The sequence below is a fragment of the Danio rerio genome, chromosome 3, assembly GCF_052040795.2.
Source record: "Danio rerio strain M-AB ecotype USA chromosome 3, GRCz13ab, whole genome shotgun sequence".
NCBI classification, from domain to species: Eukaryota; Metazoa; Chordata; class Actinopteri; order Cypriniformes; family Danionidae; genus Danio; species Danio rerio.
In genome coordinates this window covers 56,934,540-56,957,500 of record NC_141023.1, presented here as the reverse complement: position 1 = coordinate 56,957,500, position 22,961 = coordinate 56,934,540, and the positions used below count along the sequence as shown (strand labels likewise).

Here is a 22,961-nt window from a genome sequence, read left to right as displayed (position 1 = left end):
AATTCAAGGTCTAGTCAACATCTAAAGACAATGTTATTTTGACAACCAACAACAATGTCAAATGACATTAATATTATGTTAATTTTAGGTAACCAAAGTGACCAAAATCAACATTGAGCATACATCCTAAACTCATGTTGAAAACAAATACTGACATTTATTTAATATATATATATATATATATATATATATATATATATATATATATATATATATATATATATATATATATATATATATATATATATATGTATATATATATATATATATATATATATATATATACATATATATATATATATATATATACATATATATATATATATACATATATATATACATATATATATATATATATATACATACATATATATATATATATATATACATATATATATATATATATATATATATATATATATATATATATATATATATATACATATATATATATATATATATATATATATATATATATATATATATATATATGTATATGTATATATATATGTATATGTATATATGTATATATATGTATATATATATATATATATATATATATATATATATATATATATATATATATGTATATATATATATATATATATATATATATATATATATATATATATATATATATATATATATATATATATATATATATATATATATATATAAAAACTGATGTTATTTTATTATTTTTACAGCAAATTACCAAAATAAAAACTGTCAGATTAAAACAGAATGTATAAATGTTCACTGGTCAAAAAATAAACACTTAAACAACACAAAGTGTTCCCTTTCTATTTTGATCAGTATATATATGTTTTTTACATTAAAGTTGCATTTAGAGGTTTAGATTTATATAAACAAGTGCCATTTAATCATTTAAGTCATTACAGTTGTTTTCAAAGAAATAGCATTATGAATATAAAGACAAATTGCAGTGGTTCTCCAGCAGAGGGCCAAAGAAAGCTTCTAGGTGGTCAGTAGATTACATAAAGATATGCAAATTAATGCATTGTTAATAAAGGGTTAGGGTTATATAATAGCCAGCAAGGTCTCTTTAGTTGTTAATTCAACTAACAGTTAGAAAATACGTTTTTATATTTATTAACCTTTTTTGGTGTAGGTGTTCACATTCAATTTATATGAACTATTAACAGATTCCACCTTTAATCTTAAAATCTATTTGTAAATGTGGTTAATATTATAATATAATATAATATAATATAATATAATATAATATAATATAATATAATATAATATAATATAATATAATATAATATAATATAAGCTGTAACACATTGTTAATTGTTAATTCATGTTAAGTAATTTTTTTATATATTGAATCATTTATAGTAATAAATAACAAATTATAACGAATTATAAATAATAAATAAAATAATTTTATTGTAAAATGTCATCAGTATATTTATAATTTGTCTAACCAATTTTTTTAGTCATCACATTATTTTTTATTCCTACATAACTATAGTCTTTTTTAAACAATACCATTCTGAATTTTTTTTTATATGTAACATATAGTCATCCACGCCAGAGTGGATAAAAAACATCCCCAACAGCACACAAGGGTTAAAGGGATAGTTCAACATTTCTCAGTTTTTCTTCCTTTGTGTTCAACAGAAGAAAGAAACTCATAGAAGCGTTTAAGTAAATGCAGAAATGTACAACTGCAGAGTGAACTATACCCTTTTAGTAATTTCTTTTTTCATTTACAAGGCACTAAAACACTCTGCACTCGGCGTAAACAAGTTTTTATAGTCTTTCTGGCAGTGCTAACGTAACATTCCATCTCTCTCCTCCAGATTGTCTCTGATAGAGCCAGGCCCGGTGCACACAGAGTTTGAAACCAAGATGATGGAAGAAGTAGCCAAGATGGAGTATCCTGGAGCAGATCCAGACACAGTCAGATACTTCAAGGATGTGTACGTCCCGTCATCCATTGACATCTTTGAGGCAATGGGACAAACACCAGATGACATTGCTAAAGTATGTGCCACAATTTAACAGTAAACTTTACACTGCACTTTAAACATTTAACACTAGAACCACCTGGGTAACGTTTTTCTGTGGCTGTTTTTCCGATTTACAATAATTTAAAAACAGCATTTGGGATGGAAAAAGTCAGCTATATCTGGCAACACTGTTGAGAATACATCAAACATCAAATAAAAATGCATATTTCTAAGTACTTCTTTGGTCCATTAAGTAACAAATCACTTTGTACAGTGTAAATATATATTAAAAACTGAGCCTTTATAAGGTCAAATGAACCTATAATGCCTTCGTTATTGCTGTTTTTTATAGCTACTTATGTTTTAGTGTTTTATGTTGCTAGGCAAAGCCTTTCACCCACTGAGATAACAGCAATCAGTTTTACTCTCAATCGAATAAATAAGGATGGCAAACAGGTATTAGAGGCTATAAATGCCATGAGTTGATATAAGGGGTGAGTGATCCAAATTACAGAAATTACAGACTAAACAGGGCCAGAGTGGGACTTCTTTTTTAGCCCTGGAATTTCAAGCTTTAGACCAGCCCACCTCTTAAATGCTGACATTAAAAATAACGTCATTTCCAATTCAGTTTCTAATGACACTATCACGTCTTTTTCAAGGAAACAGCTGCTTCAGAACTTCAAATGTTTTTCATAAATATGAGAACATTAAAGGGTAGCTAACATTATTCCAACATTATTCTTTAAAACACAGGTGTCAAACTCAGTTCCAAAAGGGCCGCAGCTCTGCACAGTTTAGTTCCAACCCTAATTAAAAACACCTGATCAAACTAATTGAGTCCTTCAGGCTTGTTTGAAACCTACAGGTAAGTGTGTTGGAGCAGGGTTGGAACTAAACTGTGCAGGGCTTCGGCCCTCCAGGAATTGAGTTTGACACCCCTGCTTTAAAACATCACAATGTCCTTTCCTGCAATATCTGAATATATATTCGGTGCAAAATTCTTTATAAATATCCCGTCCTTTTCAACGGTGGTCACAGAAAAAATTAAATATGTACACCTCTTAAAGTAACCCAAATAGTATTATATGTCTTAACGCTAAAAATAAAAATAAAATAAAAATACTGAAGTGAGGTTCGAACTCGGGTCTGCACCATCGTAACACATCGTATTGACCACTGGACCACTATGGTGCTATTATCCTGTGTTTGATGACTTAATCTTTTTCTCCCCTTTTCAAATTTCTGATCAAGTTATGTCAGATTTATTAATGTAGTTAATCGTCTGATTTTCATTGAGCAGGTGAAATATTCATTAACATTAATTATTTGAATTCTTATATTTACTAAGGTGGCGCTGTTTGGGGTCATCATTAACCTGAAGGCTGCATTTTGCTCTCGGGGCTGCGAGAAAATAAATAAAAAAAGAGCGGAGCTGCGGCAAAATGATGAATAAAAGGGGCTTTGGTCAAATAAATAAATAAATGAAAAAGTGTGACTGCTAAGAGTGCAAGCAGCTAAGGACACCGGCCCTTGCGGCCAAAATACGGACCGGCTCACTGGGAATTCTCCCGGTCCTCACGATTAGCCAATCAGGGCCTGAGACTAAAGATAATCATTTTAAGACCAGCAAGAACAAACTTAAACAAGAAACCAGTATCAAAAGCTAGTAAAGACACTTACATTAAACTATTATGTAATATGCTTTAGCAACATCTAAACAGCATGCAAATAGGTTAAGTTTACCCATACAATGACTCCTTGTGGTTCTGGTCAGGGGCGCCCCCACCCACGGCCACCCCTCGGTAAACTCTGGCCACCCCTGTGGCCACCCCAATGTAATTTTGCTGTTGACATTATTGATTTAAATGAACTTATAAATTTCCAATATTTAAATAAATAAATAATTAAAATGCAATCACTAAATTGTTGTTGGTGTTACTGACGTAGCTCTCCCCCTCTGGTTCAATGCTGGTGAAAGCAAACTGACGCATGCGCGCAGAAAACCATTCCCGCACACCTCACGCACTCCTGTGTGAATCCCGGTTGGTTGTTTGCATGCACGCCGACAAAATAGGCACCGCTCATGCGCCGTGAAACCGAAGTAACAGCCTTTTGTGCAGAGGTGTCGGCACGCAGCGAGTTTTGAAAGTCGACTAAAGTTTATATAATATGATGATGACGATGATGTTACTTTCACTAAGCATGCCTTTAAAGCAGAAAGGAGGGATAATGAGTCAGGGAGGTAAGACTTCATAACATGATTTCTCAGCCATGATCTGGTCTAAGACCACAAATAATTCTATAATACATTTTTTGTATTCTTTAGAATTGACATAATTCATTTTCATGCAAAAGGTTTCTTAAGTGATCTTGGCATATCACTCCAGTTGTTGTTTTCCAGTAATATTTAGGATTGATTTCTGTTATTTATTTAGAATAATAATTTTATATTAATATTAATTGTATTTATTTAGAATAAATATAAATAAATTGTTATATTTATTGAATAACAAATCTAACAATTCAAAAGAGGTGGGGGTGTATAGGGTGGTTCGCCCAGGGTTTCATTTAAACTAGAACCACCACTACCCTCCCTGATCGTTGTTGACAGCACGCACACACCTTCAATAGACAGCAATGGCTATTTAATATTTACCTTAAGCTACAGTATATCAATAGAAGAAGCTGCATTAAATGGCTCAAAAAGCAATATGGATAAATAATATTATTAGGTATAGTGAGTGTGTATAGTAATGCCTTTCATTCAGTTTGTTCATTTGTTTGGGTAATTAATAAACTCATTATTCTTTCATTCATTTTCTTTTCGGCTTAGTCCCTTTATTAATCCAGGGTCACCACAGCAGAATGAACCGCCAACTTATCCAGCACATTTTTACACAGCGGATGCCCTTCCAGCTGCAACCCATCACTGGGAATAATAAACTCATTAATCTTCATTAATTTTAAACATGGCATATACCGTATGCTGTACAATAAAGGCACGTAAAAAAGAAGTTATTTATACAGTATATGAAAAGTGTTTTTAAACTAAACATAGATTTTTATTTGGTTTGCACATGTACATGTTGAATTATTTTAAGGAATAAATAGCAATATTTCAAGAAGAATTAATTAAATGAATAAAAACTACATTATTTCATTTACCAGAAACAAAAATATAACATTACACTGAATTCATAATTTTTTTATGTGCCACCCCAAGATTTGGTGCGGCCTCTTCTGGCCACCCCTACGAAAATTTTCTGGGGGCGCCACTGGTTCTGGTGGGTGTGATTTTGCAAAGTAGGATGTGATATTGGGTCTACTGTATGTTGATCCTAGAATATAATCAATACCTAACCTTAAACCCAACCCTAACTGTAAATTATTCCCAAAAACAAATAATAGTTCGAAAACAATGATGTAGAAGCAAGGGTGTAGATTTGCTCTCGACATGGGTGGGGACATACAGTGCTCAGCATATATAAGTACACCCCTCACAAATATCTCATTTTAATTCCTATTTTTATAGGAATATTTGTGCATATGCATGAGATTAGCCAGTACTGAAGCCAAATCTGAAGCTTATCTAACAAAAATAACTTATGCCAATAGTCCAAAAACTAGTGTTAGGGTTAAAAAAATTGAAGAGAAACAAAGATTTTGTTGAAATTTTGTAGTTTATAATTTCCCCCCAATATTTTGCTTGAATTTAAATGAATTATCTTCCTGTTTCTAAAGACGATCAGTGACTTAAAACATTGTTTTAATAAATAAATCTGTTTAATAAATCTGTTTTGTTCAAATGCTCCAAAATATATGACCTATTTTCACTGAGAAATGGCTACAAATATTCATTTCCTAAAATTGGGTGTACTCAGTTATGCTGAGCACTGTACATCCCTATAGCGAATGGATAGAACAGAACAAATTCTCTTTCATGCTTTTTTAAAAAGCTTTAAACACTTAATAATATGAATAACAATTAATTAAACCCATCCCACGCTGCAAAAGTCAAATTACGTGATTAGGGAATCTGGCTTTGAGGAGGTATGAATGTAGAGTATAGAATATTGGGAATAGAGAGTTTTATCCTGATTAATATTTTTCAGAATCACAAAGACAAAATCAAAACTGAATTTCGATTAACTGCACAGCCTTGGTTAATATCATTATGTTGGACTCCAAGCAAACGTGACTCTTTGAAAACTAGCTACTTATGTCCACGTCTTGTACAGTAAAGGAAGACTGGAAAATGTCCTTGTTTTGCCGTAATTACAGCTGTAATTAGAGCATAAATAGTGGGGACAGTTCAGTAATTCCTGAATATTGGTGGGGACACATCCCCTCCGTTCATGCCAAATCTACACCCCTGTGTAGAAGTACATAACCCTCAGACCCGTTGCCAGCCTGGTCAAAGAGGTGGTTCTTTTTTCTCAAAATATGGACCTTACAAACCTTATTTTATATTTAATTATGAGATTTAAATAGATTTTAAACACTATTTTTATCTGGATTAGCTTGTCGGATAGTCATCATAACCACACTTTTTGATGTACCAAAAAAATTTCCTTAAGATTTATAATAAAGAAATATTTATTTTTAAAATACAAATTTATTACATCTTATATCATTAAAAAAAGTAACCCATTTTTTTATTAAAAACAAGCCTATTGTTAATTATTAGGCAAATTATAAATTACAAATTGGCCAGCACATTAAACTTTATTCAGTCAGAATTTTTTTATTCAGTCATTTTGCCGGCAGCTAGCTCTCTGCATCTCTCACATGGTCACCCACTGACGCTAAGCAGGGCTGCGCCCGGTCAGTACCTGGATGGGAGACCACATGGGAAAAGCTAGGCTGCTGCCAAAAGTGGTGTCAGTGAGGCCAGCAGGGGGCGCCCAACCTGCAGTCTGTGTGGGTCCTAATGCCCCAGTATAGTGACGGGGACTCTATACTGCTCAGTGAGCGCCGTCTTTCAGATAAGACGTTAAACCGAGGTCCCGACTCTCTGTCGTTAAAATTCCCAGGATGTCCTACAAAAAGAGTAGGGGTTTAACCCTGGCATCCTGGCCAAATCTACCCACCGGTCTCTGTCCATCATGGCCTCCTAATCCTCCCCATATCATAAATGGCTTTATCACTCTGTCTCCTCCACACCAATCAGCTGGTGTGTGGTCTGGTGCAAAATGGCTGCAAAATCATCTAATAATCTTTTTGTTATATGAATAAGGTCCAAGATTTAGAAATAAATGTTACTTGTAAACTGTTTTCTCTATTTTTAAACAATATAGTAGTAATAGATGACCCACTTATGACAGATTGTGTGTTTTCTTGCACAGCTGGATGTTGAAAATACTTGTTTGCATTGGTCAAAACAGATTAACTTAAGTCATGATAGCCAACACAGAATTCGGCTTGGTCTTAAAGCCTTTGCGATGGGTTATTTTCACTTTTGGGATGACATAGCAGTCAAAATAGGACAAATAAGCTCATGAATGGCACAAATTTTGGTTCTTTTGAACCACTCGAACCCCTCCTGGCTACGGGTCTGACCTTAATTGTAAGCCTAAACTGAACATAATCTTATTTTTTAATTCTGATCGGCTGATTGAAATGTTGTTCCAGGATCAACGAACTGTAGATGTTGATCCAGAAACATGTCCCACTCTGTGCTTCTAGTCTTAAATCTATTTAAATATCTGTACATTTTGTGAGTGTGTGTAAACACTAAATCTGTTGCCATTATTCACCAGTGCACCAAGAAAGTGATTGAAACCAGCCAGCCAAGATTCCGCAACCTGACCAACAGCCTCTACACGCCTATTGTAGCAATGAAATATGCGGATGAAACTGGAGGTCTGTCAGTGCAAACCTTCTACAACCTGCTCTTTAACTTCGGCTCACTGATGCACATATCCATGAGCATCCTCAAATGCCTGACATGCAACTGCCTGCGCAGACGCACCATATCTCCAGACTGAAGAGGGCAGCAGCGAGTCAAATTTCCCTCAGTTAAATCAGGACTCTACAAACGGGAGAACGCAAAACCTCAACAGAGTTTTCCACCATTAACACACAATATCTCTTTTCAGAAGGACAGCGTGCATGTATTGTGTTAGTGTGAATGCCGCTGTTCATCTAAACATCTCAGTTACTGTAAAACCAGTAGGCTGGTTAAGTTATTATCATGATGAAGTATTTTACATGTGCTTAACAATGATAAATGGAATCAAACAGTGCAAAATGACAGACCAGTTCAAAAGCTAATTGTGATGCTTATGATGTTCATGATTTAAGTGAGAAGTAATCACATAGCTGCCTTTTTTGTACTAATGATTCACATTGGAATGCATCTGATGTTTTATTTGGTTATTTTGTTTTTCTTTTTAAGTCTTTTTTTAATATTAACTTGAACATTTTAGGTGGTCTCGAAGCTCTATTTAAAGAAGTGTTGATTCGGAAACTGAATAACTCATGCGATCAATTTGCTGAAGCCTGGGTGTGTATTAAAGTATAGTTTGACATTTTTTTATTGATTATATGACTCATATTCTAATTGTGGTTTCATTTTCTTGTTTTGAAATAATTTATTAGCTCCTTGGGAGTCTTAAGTTTAGAAAGAAACTGAAAAATTTGTTACCACCGGTAACCACCAGAGGGCGACAGAATACATCAGCAGATTAATGCATTGGCACACAGGAATAATATGGGATCTCTGGTCTCGTTTATTACAATGGGTGTTTCACAACTGGAAGGCTGGATATGTTTTTTTTTTATGCTGGACATTTCTTTTGCTCTCAATTTTTGCACAATGATTTGTGGGTAACTGGAGGTTAGTCTAAACTTGATGCTTTCAAAGCAGATAGGGTGAGAATCAAAGGCTGCTTTCAAGGATACTTGATTCATCCCAGCAGGCACAGGACGTCAACATGACGTCAGATTGACGTTGTCCCCCTTACGTTGTTTAAAAATGAAAATCAGGTTGACGTCAGAACCCAACGTCAGGCTGATGTCAATGTCCGACATCCGACAGACGTTGCATTTTAGTTTCAACACAAATATCAACCTCTAATAATGTTACAGCTTGATTTTGTGTGGACGTTACCAATATGACGTCTATCAGACATTGGATTTTGATTGCCATACCTAAGGAATTATTGTCAGTTTTTGAAGTCAATCTGACATTGGTTTAAGACACAGGTGTCATTTCCAGTTCCTGGAGGGCCGCAGCTCTGCAGAGTTTAGTTCCAACCCTGCTTCAACACACTTACCTGTAGGTTCCAAACACGCTTGAAGGACTCAATTAGTTTGATCGGGTGTGTTTAATTAGAGTTTAAGCTAAATTGTGCAGAGCTGCAGCCCTCCAGGAACTGGATTTAACACCCTTGGTTAAGATGTTGATCTAATGTTGGATTTTGGTCAATTTCCAACCCTACCTAAAATCAACCAAAGATCAATGTCATTTCATGTCAAATTTGGATGCCAAAATAACATATTCCTTAGACGCTGGCAACCTAAATCTAACCTATTATTAATGTCATATGACGTTGTGTGGCTGCCTAGATCTGTAGACTTACATTTGAGAAAATAACCATGGCTATATACAAATATGTGTCCCTTGTAAGTGAAATACAGTACACGAGAACACAGTACACAGCATAGCACAGCACAACACTGGTACTGTAGGTAACATGGCAAATGTACTTTTGGACCACATTCATATTAAACATTCATACTCTACAGAGCAGCCGTTTTCAACTTTAAGTCTGCTTTTCTGAAGAGTTTTGCTCCAATTAAATTTATAGTAATTCTAAAGATTACTTGAACTGGATCGAGTATGTCTGATTAGGGTTGTAGCTAAATTGGGAAGGTACAAGTTGACAACCCATGATCCTTAATAATTTTTTATAGTAAGTATTAAGTGAATTCAGGTTTATAGCGCTTTTACAATGTGGACTGTGTCTAACCTGCTAACATAGAAGTTCTATGAAAATCCAGTTTTCAGAGTTTAGTTTAGTTCAGTTCAGTGTGGTTTAAATTTCATTGCTGAATGTTCAAACAATGGAGAGCAAATCCATTAATGTGCAGCTCTACAAGTCCCAAACCAAGCAAACCAGTGGTGACAGTGGCAAGGAAAAAACCTTCGCCAACTGACAAAGTGAAGGAAAAGAAACTCAAAAGAAAGCAGGCTCTGTTGGGCACACCACTTTTTTTCCTGGCACTTAAAGTACTTAACCCAGGGATGCACCTGGAGGGCCACTGCCCAATAGAGTTTAGTCTCAAACCTAATTAAATGCATACGATCAACCTAATCAAGTCCCAAAGCAGGGTTGGCCAACTCTGACCCTGAAGGGCCGCCGTCCTGCAGAGCTCAGCTCAATCCCTAACTAAACACACCTAAAAAAAAAAAAAAAAAATATATATATATATATATATATATATATATATATATATATATATATATAAATAACAAATGCTTTTAAGATTGATTCACAAGTATAGACAGACAAGAAAGTTCGATTAGGGCTAAACCGCTTAATCAGGGGTGTCAAAACTTGCTGAGTTTAGTAAATAAAGGTTATTGCCCATCCAGGACCACAGTTGCTCACCTCTGTCCTAGTAAAGGCTTTTTTGAAACCTGCACAATGGAGATCAGCTCTGATCTGGACACTGCACCCCTGACTTCCTCTTATTGATGTATGAAATTAGGTGCAACAAGTGTTTATTGGGTAGAGGTGAATCAAGTTAGATCCCAATGTCAGCAGAGTTAAAGTCCATGTGGATAACATTTGCTGTGTCTATCTTTGAAGGCTTATTCCAAAGGATCAGAAAAAAGGCATACAATAATTTAACAAGGTAATAAAAGTGCATTTTATAATGATTACTTTTCTGAAATGAGAAAATCTCGCATGTATACATGTTTAAAGCCAACAAATGCAACCTCCGAAGGTAACAGCCGTCGAAATAAGACAGAACCACAAAGCATGTTTATTCATTATTACACAGAGTACCAGACACCCTTGGCCATGTGTGCTGTTTTAGTTATATAGCCAAGCTATTTTTAGACAAACAAAAACTTAGAAATGGCAAAACCCAGAAAATGAAAAAGACTAGCAAAACTTGGAGATAGTAGTGATGGAGACAGCAAGAGGGGCCAAACGAGTGCATGAGTACATTCCGACGCACTGCAGATTGGACAGCGCACACCCGGCCAATGATATGTTGATGGATATAAAGAGGTCATGGCCTAGTCCCCATCCGCCACCCTCCCTTGGCACCCCCAGCCCTCTCACACACACACTGCTTTGTGCGGAGTGAGAGAATGTGACCTGGTTCCCATCCCTGAGGAGCTGTGTTAATGACAACCTCTTCAGACAACATTGAGCATCCCTTTCGCCTCCCCCACCAGCTGTCCCTCTCAGCCGCACCACCTCAGCAAGGCGCAGCCTGCAGATGGGCTGCGCAGAGTCCGTCCAGCCATCCTCCGGAATCGTGCAAACAGGTCCTTGCTTTTCCACATGGCGGCAAACATACCCATCACAGACAAATGCAAGGACATTCATGTAGAACCAATGCCGTCCCATGCAACAAGTCCAAGGTGCGCAAGTGAGAGCGTGCGTTCCAATACATGCATATGTGTGCTTGTGTGTCTTCATCAGAGGCGACAGCTCAGTACAATGGGACAAAGAATCTGTCAATCACAATCAAAAGGGAAATGGAAGGCAGTCCAGAGGGGGAGGAAGGGGCCGCTGTGTGTCCCGAATCTTTGGACGGGATGTGGGCCATGGAGCGCAGGGGGTTGGGGAGTGCTGCGGACTTGTGGGATGTGTCTGATTTTGGAAAACGAGAGCATTCAATAGGGGACCTCTTTACTAATTGAGCGATTGCAAGAGTTACAAATCTCGTTAAACAAGACCTTTATTCTTATCGGGCTATTGTGGAGTCGCAAAGCACTTATGACATAATCAGCTGCAGTATTGTCTTGCAAGGGTTCGGACTGAGCTATGGGAACAGCTCGCAACTTTCACATGAGCAAAACAACAGCAAGTTCAATCGTACATATTTCAGAGCAGGCGTCGTTTGTATGCCTGAGATGTTTGAGACTTGGAACAGTGAGAGTGCGTAGGCTATTATCTTTGGCGTGCTGGTTGTCTGACACATTCCGGCAACATCTGGTCTGTCCATAGCCTGGGTCGTCTCTGGTTCAGCCCTAAAACAAGCTCAGCCTGCCGGGGAGAGGCACAAATTGTCTGAAGGTCGTCTGCAAGTCTCTGGCCTCAGGAGCTCTGCAAGAACAGCAGTCGTCTAGACGCTCTCATCATGCTCATCTCAGGAGACTGCTCTTTTGAAGGGCCGCTGGAGAAATGAAAGGCCGCCAGTGTGGTGTGGGCTGTGCCCAGATGCTGACGGATCAATAACCAGTTCATGTTTTCATTAAGGTTGTCTTACAGGTGGTTTCCTGATGCTGCTATTGTGATGCGGCAGTCTCTATTTAGCCATTATACCAAAAAGTAGGCTAAAGTTGGCGTTTTCATTAAAAAAATAGGGGAGGGATGACATGTTGCAAATTGGAGTACTTTGAGGTCTGAAAGTTTGAGACTACTAGTAAAATACACTATTTTCTCTTTTAAAAATGTATTCTATTGTTAAAGGTTCAACTAAAATATTACTATACATGTCAGAATTTTTATTTGGTTTAATCTCCTCTTGATTTAATGACGGCAACACAGTAACTCTAATGTTGGAGTAAAACCTGGCGGTTGAGTTATAGCATAATTTGAGAATGATTCCTAGGGTAACTTGAGTTTCAAAGGTGTTCGAAATTTGTGATCAACATTACAAATTTATCATTCATTCATTTTCTTTCAGCTTAGTCCCTTTATTCGGCCAACTTATCCAGCATGTGTTTTACAAAGCAGATGGCCTTCTAGCTGCAACCCAGTACTAGGAAACATTCAAACACTCTCAGACAGGCTGTTTCTCAATATACGTTCTTCAGGGGTCTTGCGTCCTCGTGTTCTTGTGTAACTTCATCATCAGCTGCCAAGGTTCAGTTTAAATACTTAAGACCGCAAGAACGGAGGATGCGTGAAACTTCCCGGATGTGTTCTTGGTATTGAGGACGCACCGATGCAGACTTGAGCTCCGATCTCGCTCTAGAAGTCCCAGAAGTCATTGCGACTGGAGGTGGGAATCGCAGCATTTTATTTAGATTTATTGTTAAAGTTCAGAGATATCACTTATTTATCTCAGGAGTTTCCCTAAATGAATATTCCCTCTGAATCTCTTCCCTAAGTGAATATAAACATTACTATGGACATCTTAATAACGGAATAAACACATTAAGGGTGTTTGTTTGCTGAAATTCATCTGTTTTATTTATATTGTGCAACGTATATTTATAATGTTTTTATGCATAATATATATTTTGAAAAGGGGAAAACAAAAAATGGTTGTATGAATGCTGTAATGTTTATATAATTTTTCATTTAAAACATGTGAAGGTCATGTAACCCTCAGGAACAACACAGCATCTCATTTTTCACAGAACACGTTCTCTGTTGTCATGGTCTCCCAAGTTCGTTCTTCTGAGGACATTTGGCAAGACTGGTCTTCACAAGAACACAAGTCCGTTCTTCGCGTTCTTGGAATTGAGAAACAACCACACACACACGGCCATGTTTGTCTACCAATTCACCTATACCGCATGTCTTTGGACTGTGGGGTAACCAGAGCCCCCGAGGAAACCCACGCCAACATGAGGAGTACATGCAAACTCCAAACAGAAATGCCAACTGACCCAGCCGGGACTCAAAGCAGCGACCTTTTTGCTGTAAGGTGACAGTGCTAACCTTATGTTGTTTTTTTCCAAATTGTAATATTTTTTTAGATATTTTATCAAATGTTGGTTTTATTGTATTAAACACTGTGAAGAATCGTTATACATCTTGGGAGTTTTAAACCTCAATGTATACTTAATTCTTTACATGTATGGCACATTTCCAAAAGGCACACTAATCCCTAATGGTCTTGATGTTACATTTTAGACCAGGGGTGCCCAAATTTAGTCCTGGAGAGCCAGTGACCTGGAGACTTTAGTTCCAACCCCAGTCAGACACACCTAAACCAGCTAATCAAGCTCTTTCTTGGTATAACAGAAACTTTTAGGCAGGTGTATTGAAGAAAGTTGGAGCTAAACTATGCAGGACACCATCCCTCCAAGACGTTTTAGACAGTTACATCTTCCATTTGAAAATAACACCTGGATTTTTTTTCCAGTTATACTTTTAAAATCAGGCAAATCGATAAACCCTTATCTTAGTAAGACCGTGCACCCAGAAAGCAGTAGATTAGTGGATTAATCATTTTTCATTGTGAAAATGTGAAAGATGTTTGTTTAATATCTTTGGAAATTTATAAAAAATGTAAATAAAAAAATATACCGTATATGCAGACTTTGCTACTTTAATTGGTGCTAAAGGTGCTTCATCATAGTATGTACAATACTTTGTTGAAGCACCTTTGGTACTAATTACAGTCTCAAGTCTTCTTAAATATGATGCTACTATATTTGCACACCAAGTTTGTCCAGTTTCTCCCATTTCTCTTGCAGTACCTCTCAAACTCCAGCAGGTTGGATGGATGGAGAGTTGGTGCACAACTATTTTACGATCTCTCCAGAGATATTCATGGGGTTAGAGCTGGGCTCACACACTTGAAAAATTATTCAAAGATGATTCCTTGGATTTACGAATTTTTTTACATTAAGTGGTTGATTTTATTATAACATATTATTTGGGCTGAATTTAAACAGACACTTCAAGTTAAACATTATTAAATTTAATTTGTTTAAATTCAACACAAATAAATTGTTTGCAACAGTTCTACATTCAGGCGAGGCAGTGGTGCAGTAGGTAGTGCTGTCGCCTCACAGCAAGAAGGTCGCAGGGTCGCTGGTTCGAACCTTGGCTCAGTTGGCGTTTCTGTGTGGAGTTTGCATGTTCTCCCTGCCTTCGCGTGGGTTTTCTCCGGGTGCTCCGGTTTTCCCCGCACAGTCCAAAGACATGCCGTACAGGTGAATTGGGTAGGCTCAATTGTCCGTAGTGTATGAGTGTGTGTGTGTGTGAATGTGTGTGGATGTTTCCCAGAGATGGGTTGCAGCTGGGAGGGCATCCGCTGCGTAAAAACTTGCTGGATAAGTTGGCAGTTCATTCCGCTGTGGCGACCCCGGTTTAATAAAGGGACTAAGCCGACAAGAAAATGAATGAATGAGTTCTGCATTCAACACTTTTTTCAGCATCCTCACAGCTGATGCTGATCCTCCATACTTTACCGTGGGGATGGCATTGGCCAGGTGGTGAGTGGTGCTTGGTTTTGTCTAGAGAAAGTTAAATCTCCGTTTCATCAGTCCAGAGAATTCTCATGGTCTGAGAGTCCTTCAGGTGCCTTTTATCAAACTCCATGTGTTTTGTCCATCTTTACACTCGACCATACTGGCCGTGCTGCAAATATGGTTGTTCTTCTAGAATCTAGATGGATTTTTTCTACAATTGTTGTTGAATATCAACACTTGCAAAGACTTTTAAACTAAGTTAACATAAATAAAAAAAAAATAAAGTACCCAAATTGGCACATACTGTTGGGTATTATTGTTATGCATTTTATGTTAATTTGACGGGTGATGCAATGGCGCAGTAGGTAGTGCTGTCGCCTCACAGCAAGAGGGTCACTGGTTTGATCCTCGGCTGGGTCAGTAGGGATTCTGTGTGGAGATTGCATGTTCTCCCAGCGTTCGCGTGGGTTTCCTCCGGGAAAGTCTAAAGACATGAAGTACAGGTGAATTGGGTAAGCTAAATTTGTCCATGGTGTATGAGTGTTAATCAGTGATGGGTTGCAGCTGGAAGGGCATCTGCTGCGTAAAACATAAGTTAGCGATTCATTCCACTGTGGCGACCCCAGATTAATAAAGGGAGTAAGCCAAAAAGAAAATGAATGAATGAATGTTAATTGTTAACAATTGTTGTTAACAACAGGAAAGGAGGAGTTGGTTTTTATTTTAGGGTTCTGGGATTTTAACAAGCTAAAGAAACCTTTTACCATTTTAAAAGATCGCACATAGATATTGCTTGATAATATAAGCAAGTTTGGCATGCTGTCCTGAGAGAGAACCCTGAGTCGATGAGCAAGTAAGAGGGTAAGAGATCAGGTAGTTCTCAAGAGTTCCCCTTGGTAAAGGAGGAAAAGGGGGAGACGGGGTGGATAGGGGGATCAAAAAACAAAGATAAGGTAGTAATACTAGATGGGCTATTTATAGTGAGTTTGGATTAATCCGATTGGCTTTCTAATAATTACGGATTGAAAACCAGCACACAATCATATCATGTACTCCTCTCGAAATTAGTTTGTAAACCTTCACCTAGAACCATTTGGTCTAAAACAAAACATAGAAGATGTTTTGGAATATTTAGATAATAAATAAAAGTCTAATAAGTTTACAACAACATCAGTATGAGTGAATGACAACATGCCTTGACTCCCTCCCTTGAGTCTTGTCTTCAGAGAAGTGATAAAAATGAGGTCTATACTTCAAACAAGATACAATTTGCCAGCAGGATAAGAAAAATAAACTGTTTAAAGGGGAAAAACTAAGTTTATTTTTCTGCCCCTATTGGTCCAATGCTTTTTAGTGCTTTAAGCATGGACATCACTTAAATTGTAATTAAGCCTTAATTTCAGGTCTTGTTCTAGGATGTTTAGAAATTTCCTCTACATTAGGAAAATGATTTTTTGATTAGGAAAATGATTATTTTGAGGTTAGCACAACACCTGGCACACATTACAGAGTATCCGCTGGCTCAAGCACAGCCTGTGCCAGTGTAAACAATGGGCTAGTAAAGCACCCAGAGCTATCTCTTGTCTCTCTCTCCGCATGCCTGCTAAACAACACAGAAATCAACAAGAAATAAACAAACATGTTTTCAGAGCTCACTGTTGGATCTTTCTGTGCGATCCCTCATCTACCGCTACCAACCGTCTCATCTGGCAAGTGTGTATAATAGTTTTAATGTCATTAAACACCAGTTGTTCGCTTTCGCTTCCCCAGGGATTTCTGCAAACCGAAAACTTCCGGGGGTTCAGATGACCCTGATTAAAAAGACTCCATCTTCTGTTCTACAATTAACCTCATCAGACCTCAGTGATTGTGCCAGGCTTGGGTGACGAGTACAAGTAAACCGCTGCCACCCAGCCGAGACGACATACGATACCCCTGAATTTAATGCAGACCCTAAAACCAAGCCTTCAACCCAACCCACCCACACACAACATAGACTCCGATAAACCCCTATGCTTTTACGGCCAATCCCGGGATGAAAGGAAGAGGAGGAGAGTGGTGTCAAAAAACGAAACTGCACTAATCCGCTGGGCTCAACTGTGCATGCAGGTAACAGGCAGAGATTGTGTTTTCACTGGATTTTAAGTTTCTCTTGCTGCATCCCATTTTGCCTACACTATTAACATTTTCCCGTACAATCTACAGTAATTTTACTGCCAGCACTTTGCCAGTAACTTATTGTAAATCAATTTAAGCAAAATACTGTATTTACAGCCCCATTTATCTTGCTGTATATGTAGCTACAGAATTGTATGTTTATCTTTTCTGTAAAATATACAGTAATGTTCACAAAGCAAATTTAAAATACAGTAACATACTGTATAGCTTTCCTACAATAGTAAAATACTGTTTGTATTATAGTTAAATAAACTACCTGACAAAATTTATTTAGAAACAACAAATAATAACTTGACTTCTAGTTGATCATTTGGTATTAGAAGTGGCTCGTTTGAAATGCAAAGGCCCCTAGATTACACTTATTTTACTAAAATAAAGCATGATCATGCCTTGATTTTTAATGATTTAATTAGGACAGTTAGGTCTTACTTTGCTTAAACAAAAGTCTTGTCACTTAACAGAAATAATGTACAGTATAGAGGATAAAGTCATGCTGCAGTTCAAAAAGAATTAATTTGGTGTATGACTCCTATGAGCTCGCAGGGCTGCATCCACACATCTCTGCAATGACTTTAATAAGTTAATAAAGTCATCTGGAATGGCAAAGAAAGCATTTTGCAGGACTCCCTGAGTTCATCAAGATTCTTTAGATTCATCTTCAATGCCTCCTCCATCTTATCCCAGACATGCTCAATAATATTCATTTCTGGTGACTGGGCTGGCCAATCCTTGAGCACCTTGACCTTCTTTGCTCTTAGGAACTTTGATGTGGATGCTGAGAAGGAGCGCTATCCTGCTGAAGAATTTGCCCTTTCCTGTGGTTTGTAATGTAATGGGCAGCACAAATGTCTTGATACTTCCGGCTGTTGATGTTGCCGTGCACACTGCAGATCTCTTGCAATAATATAACCACAAACCATGATTTTTCCTTCACCAAACTTGACTGAATTCTGTAGAAATCTTGGGTCCATGTGGGTTCCAATAGGAATTTTGCAGTATTTGTGATGATTGGGATGCAACCGAAAAATCTACCTTCTGACACTTTTCCAAATGATCAACAAGAAGTCATCTTATTATTTGTTGCTTTTACAACTGGGATCGACAACAAGACATTTGTCAGGTAATGTACTGTGTAAATACAAAAACATTAACACTGTACTAACACTATATCCTAAAAGTAGGTATTTTTTGTGAAGAACTACTTTTTGATTGTGTAACAGAAGAGCATGAAATCGACATTAATGGACCGTTATGTTGCTTAGTTACACGCCCTGTCAATCATCTTGTCACATTCTCCAAATCCTTTTATAATTAATTTCCTTACATATTAGAGATTTAACTGGGTTTTAATCTGCAATGTGTGGGCAGAGAAATCACTGCAGGTGTTTTATGCATTCATAAGCCAAACAGGTCTTTTTAAAAGTTCACATTGCTAATGCTTATGAAATATAATAATTATAATTAATAATTCCTTACATTTATATAGCGCTTTTCTGGGCACTCAAAGTGCTTTACACAATGGGGGGGGGGGGGGGGGGGGGATCTTCTCATCCACCACCAGTGTGCAGCATCCACCTGGATTACACGACGGCAGCCATTTTGTGCCAGACCACACACCAGCTGATTGGTGGAGAGGAGACAGAGTGATGAAGCCAATTATGATATGGGGAGGGTTAGGAGGCCATAATGGACAGAGACCAGTGGGCAAATTTGGCCCAAATTGGGGATAGTTTAACAACAATGACTCTTTTTCGAAGGACATCCTGGGATTTTTAACGACCTCAGAGAGTCAGGACCTTGGTTTAACGTCTCATCCGAAAGACGGCACTCGCTGCGCAGTATAGAGTCCCCGTCACTATACTGGGACATTAGGACCCACACAGACCGCAGGTTGCTGAAATAGCAAAAAATGTCCGCAGATTCCGTCTGGCCCTACATATCAGTCATCATACACTTCATATCATAAAAAATCCTCACTTCATATCATATCAATTATCATACACTTTACTGAAGTAGTTACTTTATTTGAAATCAAATCACATTCCAAATAACTTTTCCAGCCTTTAAATAGTTTAGCCTTCTCTACCCTGTGCCTTTCTACAACTTTATCTCGTTTCTTTTCCAGGGTATAATGTGAGTAAATGTATAGATTTTCACAGGTCATAATAGTTTTCTTTAGGCACTGTATTATTTTAAAGTCATTCAAACATCTTTACCGAAGCTTCTCTGCTTTTCACGCCATGTTTGTAGTTTCTTAACACAATTGTTGCCCTGGTTTTATTAATGTCTACCCTGATCCCAACACTAAATGTATAATTCATAGGAAGATAGAAATAGTAATTATTGTTGTAAAGTATCACAAAGATTATGTTATAAAAATTTGTGTATCTGCAGTTGGATCCCTTCGGTTCACCCTTTTTATATTCATATTTGTAGTTGTATTGAATTCAAGTTCAAGGCACAATGTATGGACCCTTTTCACAAGATTGTTATGAAGCACTTCAAATCCTTGAACGTTTTTATTTTATATATCATTTTTAAATGTACGAACATTTTTGTATGTAATTATGTATGTATGTATGTCTGTATGTATTATATAAGAATTACAAAAAACGAATTACCACTAGTGCGAGGTGTTTTAAACATAGCATCTATTGTTCATATCTGCAGCTGTATCCCATCTAGACCTCTAAATCACATTCAACGCTCAATGTATTGTGGGCAATACTGTTTGGAGTATGGACAGATCTGCACTTCAAACTTCTACCAGAGATTTTGACCTTACAGGTAACTAACTATGGAATAGCCTACTCATTTTACACATTATACATACACTCATCGGCCACTTTATTAGGTACACCTTACTAGCAATGGCTTGGACCCACTTTTGCCCTCAGAACTGCTTTAATCCTTCGTGGCATAGATTCAACAAGGTACTGGAAATATTCCTCAGAGATTTTGGTCCATATTGACATGATAGCATCACGCAGTTGCCGCAGATTTGTCGGCTGCATATGTATGATGATGTTTCACCACTTCCCAAATGCGCTCTATTGGATTGAGTTCTGGTGACTGTGGAGGCCGTTTGAGTCCAGTCAACTCATTGCTCACTTGATGTTTTCTCTTTTTCGGACCATTCTCTGTCAACCCTAGAGATGGTTGTGTGTGAAAATCCCAGTAGGTCAGCAGTTTCTGAAATACTCAGACCAGCCCATCTCATACCAACAACCATGCCACGTTCAAAGTCACTAAAATCACCTTTCTTCCCCATTCTGATACTCGGTTTGAACTGCAGCAGATCATCTTGATCATGTCTACATGCCTAAATGAATTGAGTTGCTGCCATGTGATTATCTGTTTAGAAACTTGTGCTAACGATCAGTTGGACAGGTGTACCTAATAAAGTGGCCGGTGAATGTACTTTGATTTGGGATATACTAATTCTATTTTCCAATACAATTCAGGATAGATAGACTGATGATTGGGACATATCTCTCTCTCCAGTCTTTTCTACTCAAGGTAATTATTGGCTCTCTTCTTGCTCCTGGTGATCAGCCAAACCACAGGCTCTGCCAATAACCCTCCCTACTCAACACCTCGCTCTTTCTTCCCACTTATATTCACCTGTAGTTTTTTTCTTTTCTCAGACGGGACACATTCCTTCATCCCACAACTACTCTTTAGTGAAAAACAGTTTCTTGTTCCTCTGCTCCACCCTCTGGGAATGGTATAATTTGTTTTTAATCCTCCCTTTACAAATGTCATATAAAAGCAGCCCTGCATCACACTTAGTCGCACTAGTTTGTCTGTCAGTTTTTAATTAAATTTGAGGAAACACAAGACAGGATGTTCTGTCATTTTCTCTTGTAGAGCATTAAGCCAGTTATTGTTGTTTTTTCACATGATTATCAAATTTGCAGGTTTCACAGAATCTTTTAGTTGTTCCGACTGCTTTGGGCCCTTTGTAGTCTGACACTCTTCAGAGTTCAGAGATCCTTGATCATCTGAGAGGATGATCCTGTTGTCGGTGTACTGGAGGTGGATTACATTTCAGTGCTACAGTGCAAAAAAACATCCGTAAATTAGAAGTTTTCCATATTTTGATATTCATGTTTTGATTTTGTATTTCTATTTATGCTTTTAAATAACATTATAGGACCTAGATCTTTCTTCCAACAACTTTAAACGCTGAAAAGTTTGACAAAGTGACTTTTACTTTTTTTTAATAGTTTAAAGTGGTATGTTGTCTGAGTTGATGTTCTATATTATGGTACAAAAACCTTGAATTAAACTGCCAGTTCATTTTCTGTTATTGCTCAATAAGTCAGTGTAAAATAACTCATCAATAAAAGTAACTGTAGAGTTGAATTGTCAACATTAAGAGTCAATAGAGCAGAGATCAAGGTTCCATAATGCAATTCACAACCATAAATAAACAGAAAACACTTATATGACAGGGTTTTTAATTATTAATTAAGAAAAATTAAATTAAATTAAAATGAACTATTAATTACCAGATTTTAGTTTTTTTTACAGAGCAGGATCTTGAAAACTGTAAGAAATGCTGCAGTTAAAATCTGTAATTTGGTTAACACAGCATTTCAACATTATAATCTGTACAGTGAATAATAATATTGACTTTTTATCAAATAGTAATCATATTGATATTAATCGATACAATTGATATCATATTAATAATCATATTGACTTTCAATCAGTTTTTTATCAATTTTTATCAATAATCAATTGACTTTTCAGAGTTCCCTGCATGACATTTCACTTTTTATGTTTTTTTTTTAAAACCTTGGTTCTTTTTTGTCGTTTTTCGTCAGTGATGCACATTCGAGTTGGTCACACTTTACAATAAGGTTCATTAGTTAATGTTAACTAATGCATTTACTAAAATGAACAAACAATGAACAATACATTTACTACTGTATTTGTTCATGTTAGTTAACGTTAGTTAATGAAAATACAGTAGTTCATTGTTAGTTCATGTTAACTCATGGTGCATTAACTAATGTTACAAGCATGTTAATAATGCATTAGTAAATGTTCGATTATGATTAATAAATGCTGTACATGTGTTGTTCATGATAAGTTCATGTTAGTAAATGCATTAACTAATGAACCTGATTGTAAAGTGTTACCTCCGAGTTTTATGTTACATCTAAATTTGCTAAATAATGTTTGTAGCATTATGTTAGTTTCACATGTGCTTCCATAATGGAATTTAGTAGTTGTGTGAATGACACTAGCCTTATATATATATACACTACTGACAAAAGTCTAGTCGTCGATCCCAGGTGTAGGAGCAACAAATAATAACTTGACTTCTTATTCATCATTTGGAAAAGTGGCAGAAGATAGATTTTTCAAATGAATGAGTTGAACTACATCCCAATCATCACAAATACTGCAGAAGATCTATCGGAACCCGCATGGACCCGAGATTCTCACAG

General features: G+C 36.8%; 2 protein-coding genes across 3 annotated transcripts in view; one reads left to right on the top strand and one right to left on the bottom strand.

Moving 5' to 3' along the window:
- Positions 1-8,514, top strand: part of rdh8a (retinol dehydrogenase 8a) — a 35,247-nt gene extending 26,733 nt beyond the window's left edge. Inside the window, exons 5-6 of one of the 2 annotated variants that reach the window (XR_015479487.1) lie at positions 1,830-2,735; positions 2,866-3,430. Coding sequence is in view for 1 of the 2 variants with exons in the window: in NM_200707.1 (NP_957001.1) it covers positions 1,830-2,013; positions 7,742-7,969 (412 nt within the window). In the remaining variant the exon portion in view is untranslated. 2 annotated transcript variants of the gene reach the window in all.
- Positions 1-22,961, bottom strand: part of LOC147846065 (uncharacterized) — a 700,063-nt gene that overhangs the window by 291,476 nt on the left and 385,626 nt on the right. The gene's annotated exons all lie outside the window — the stretch shown is intronic.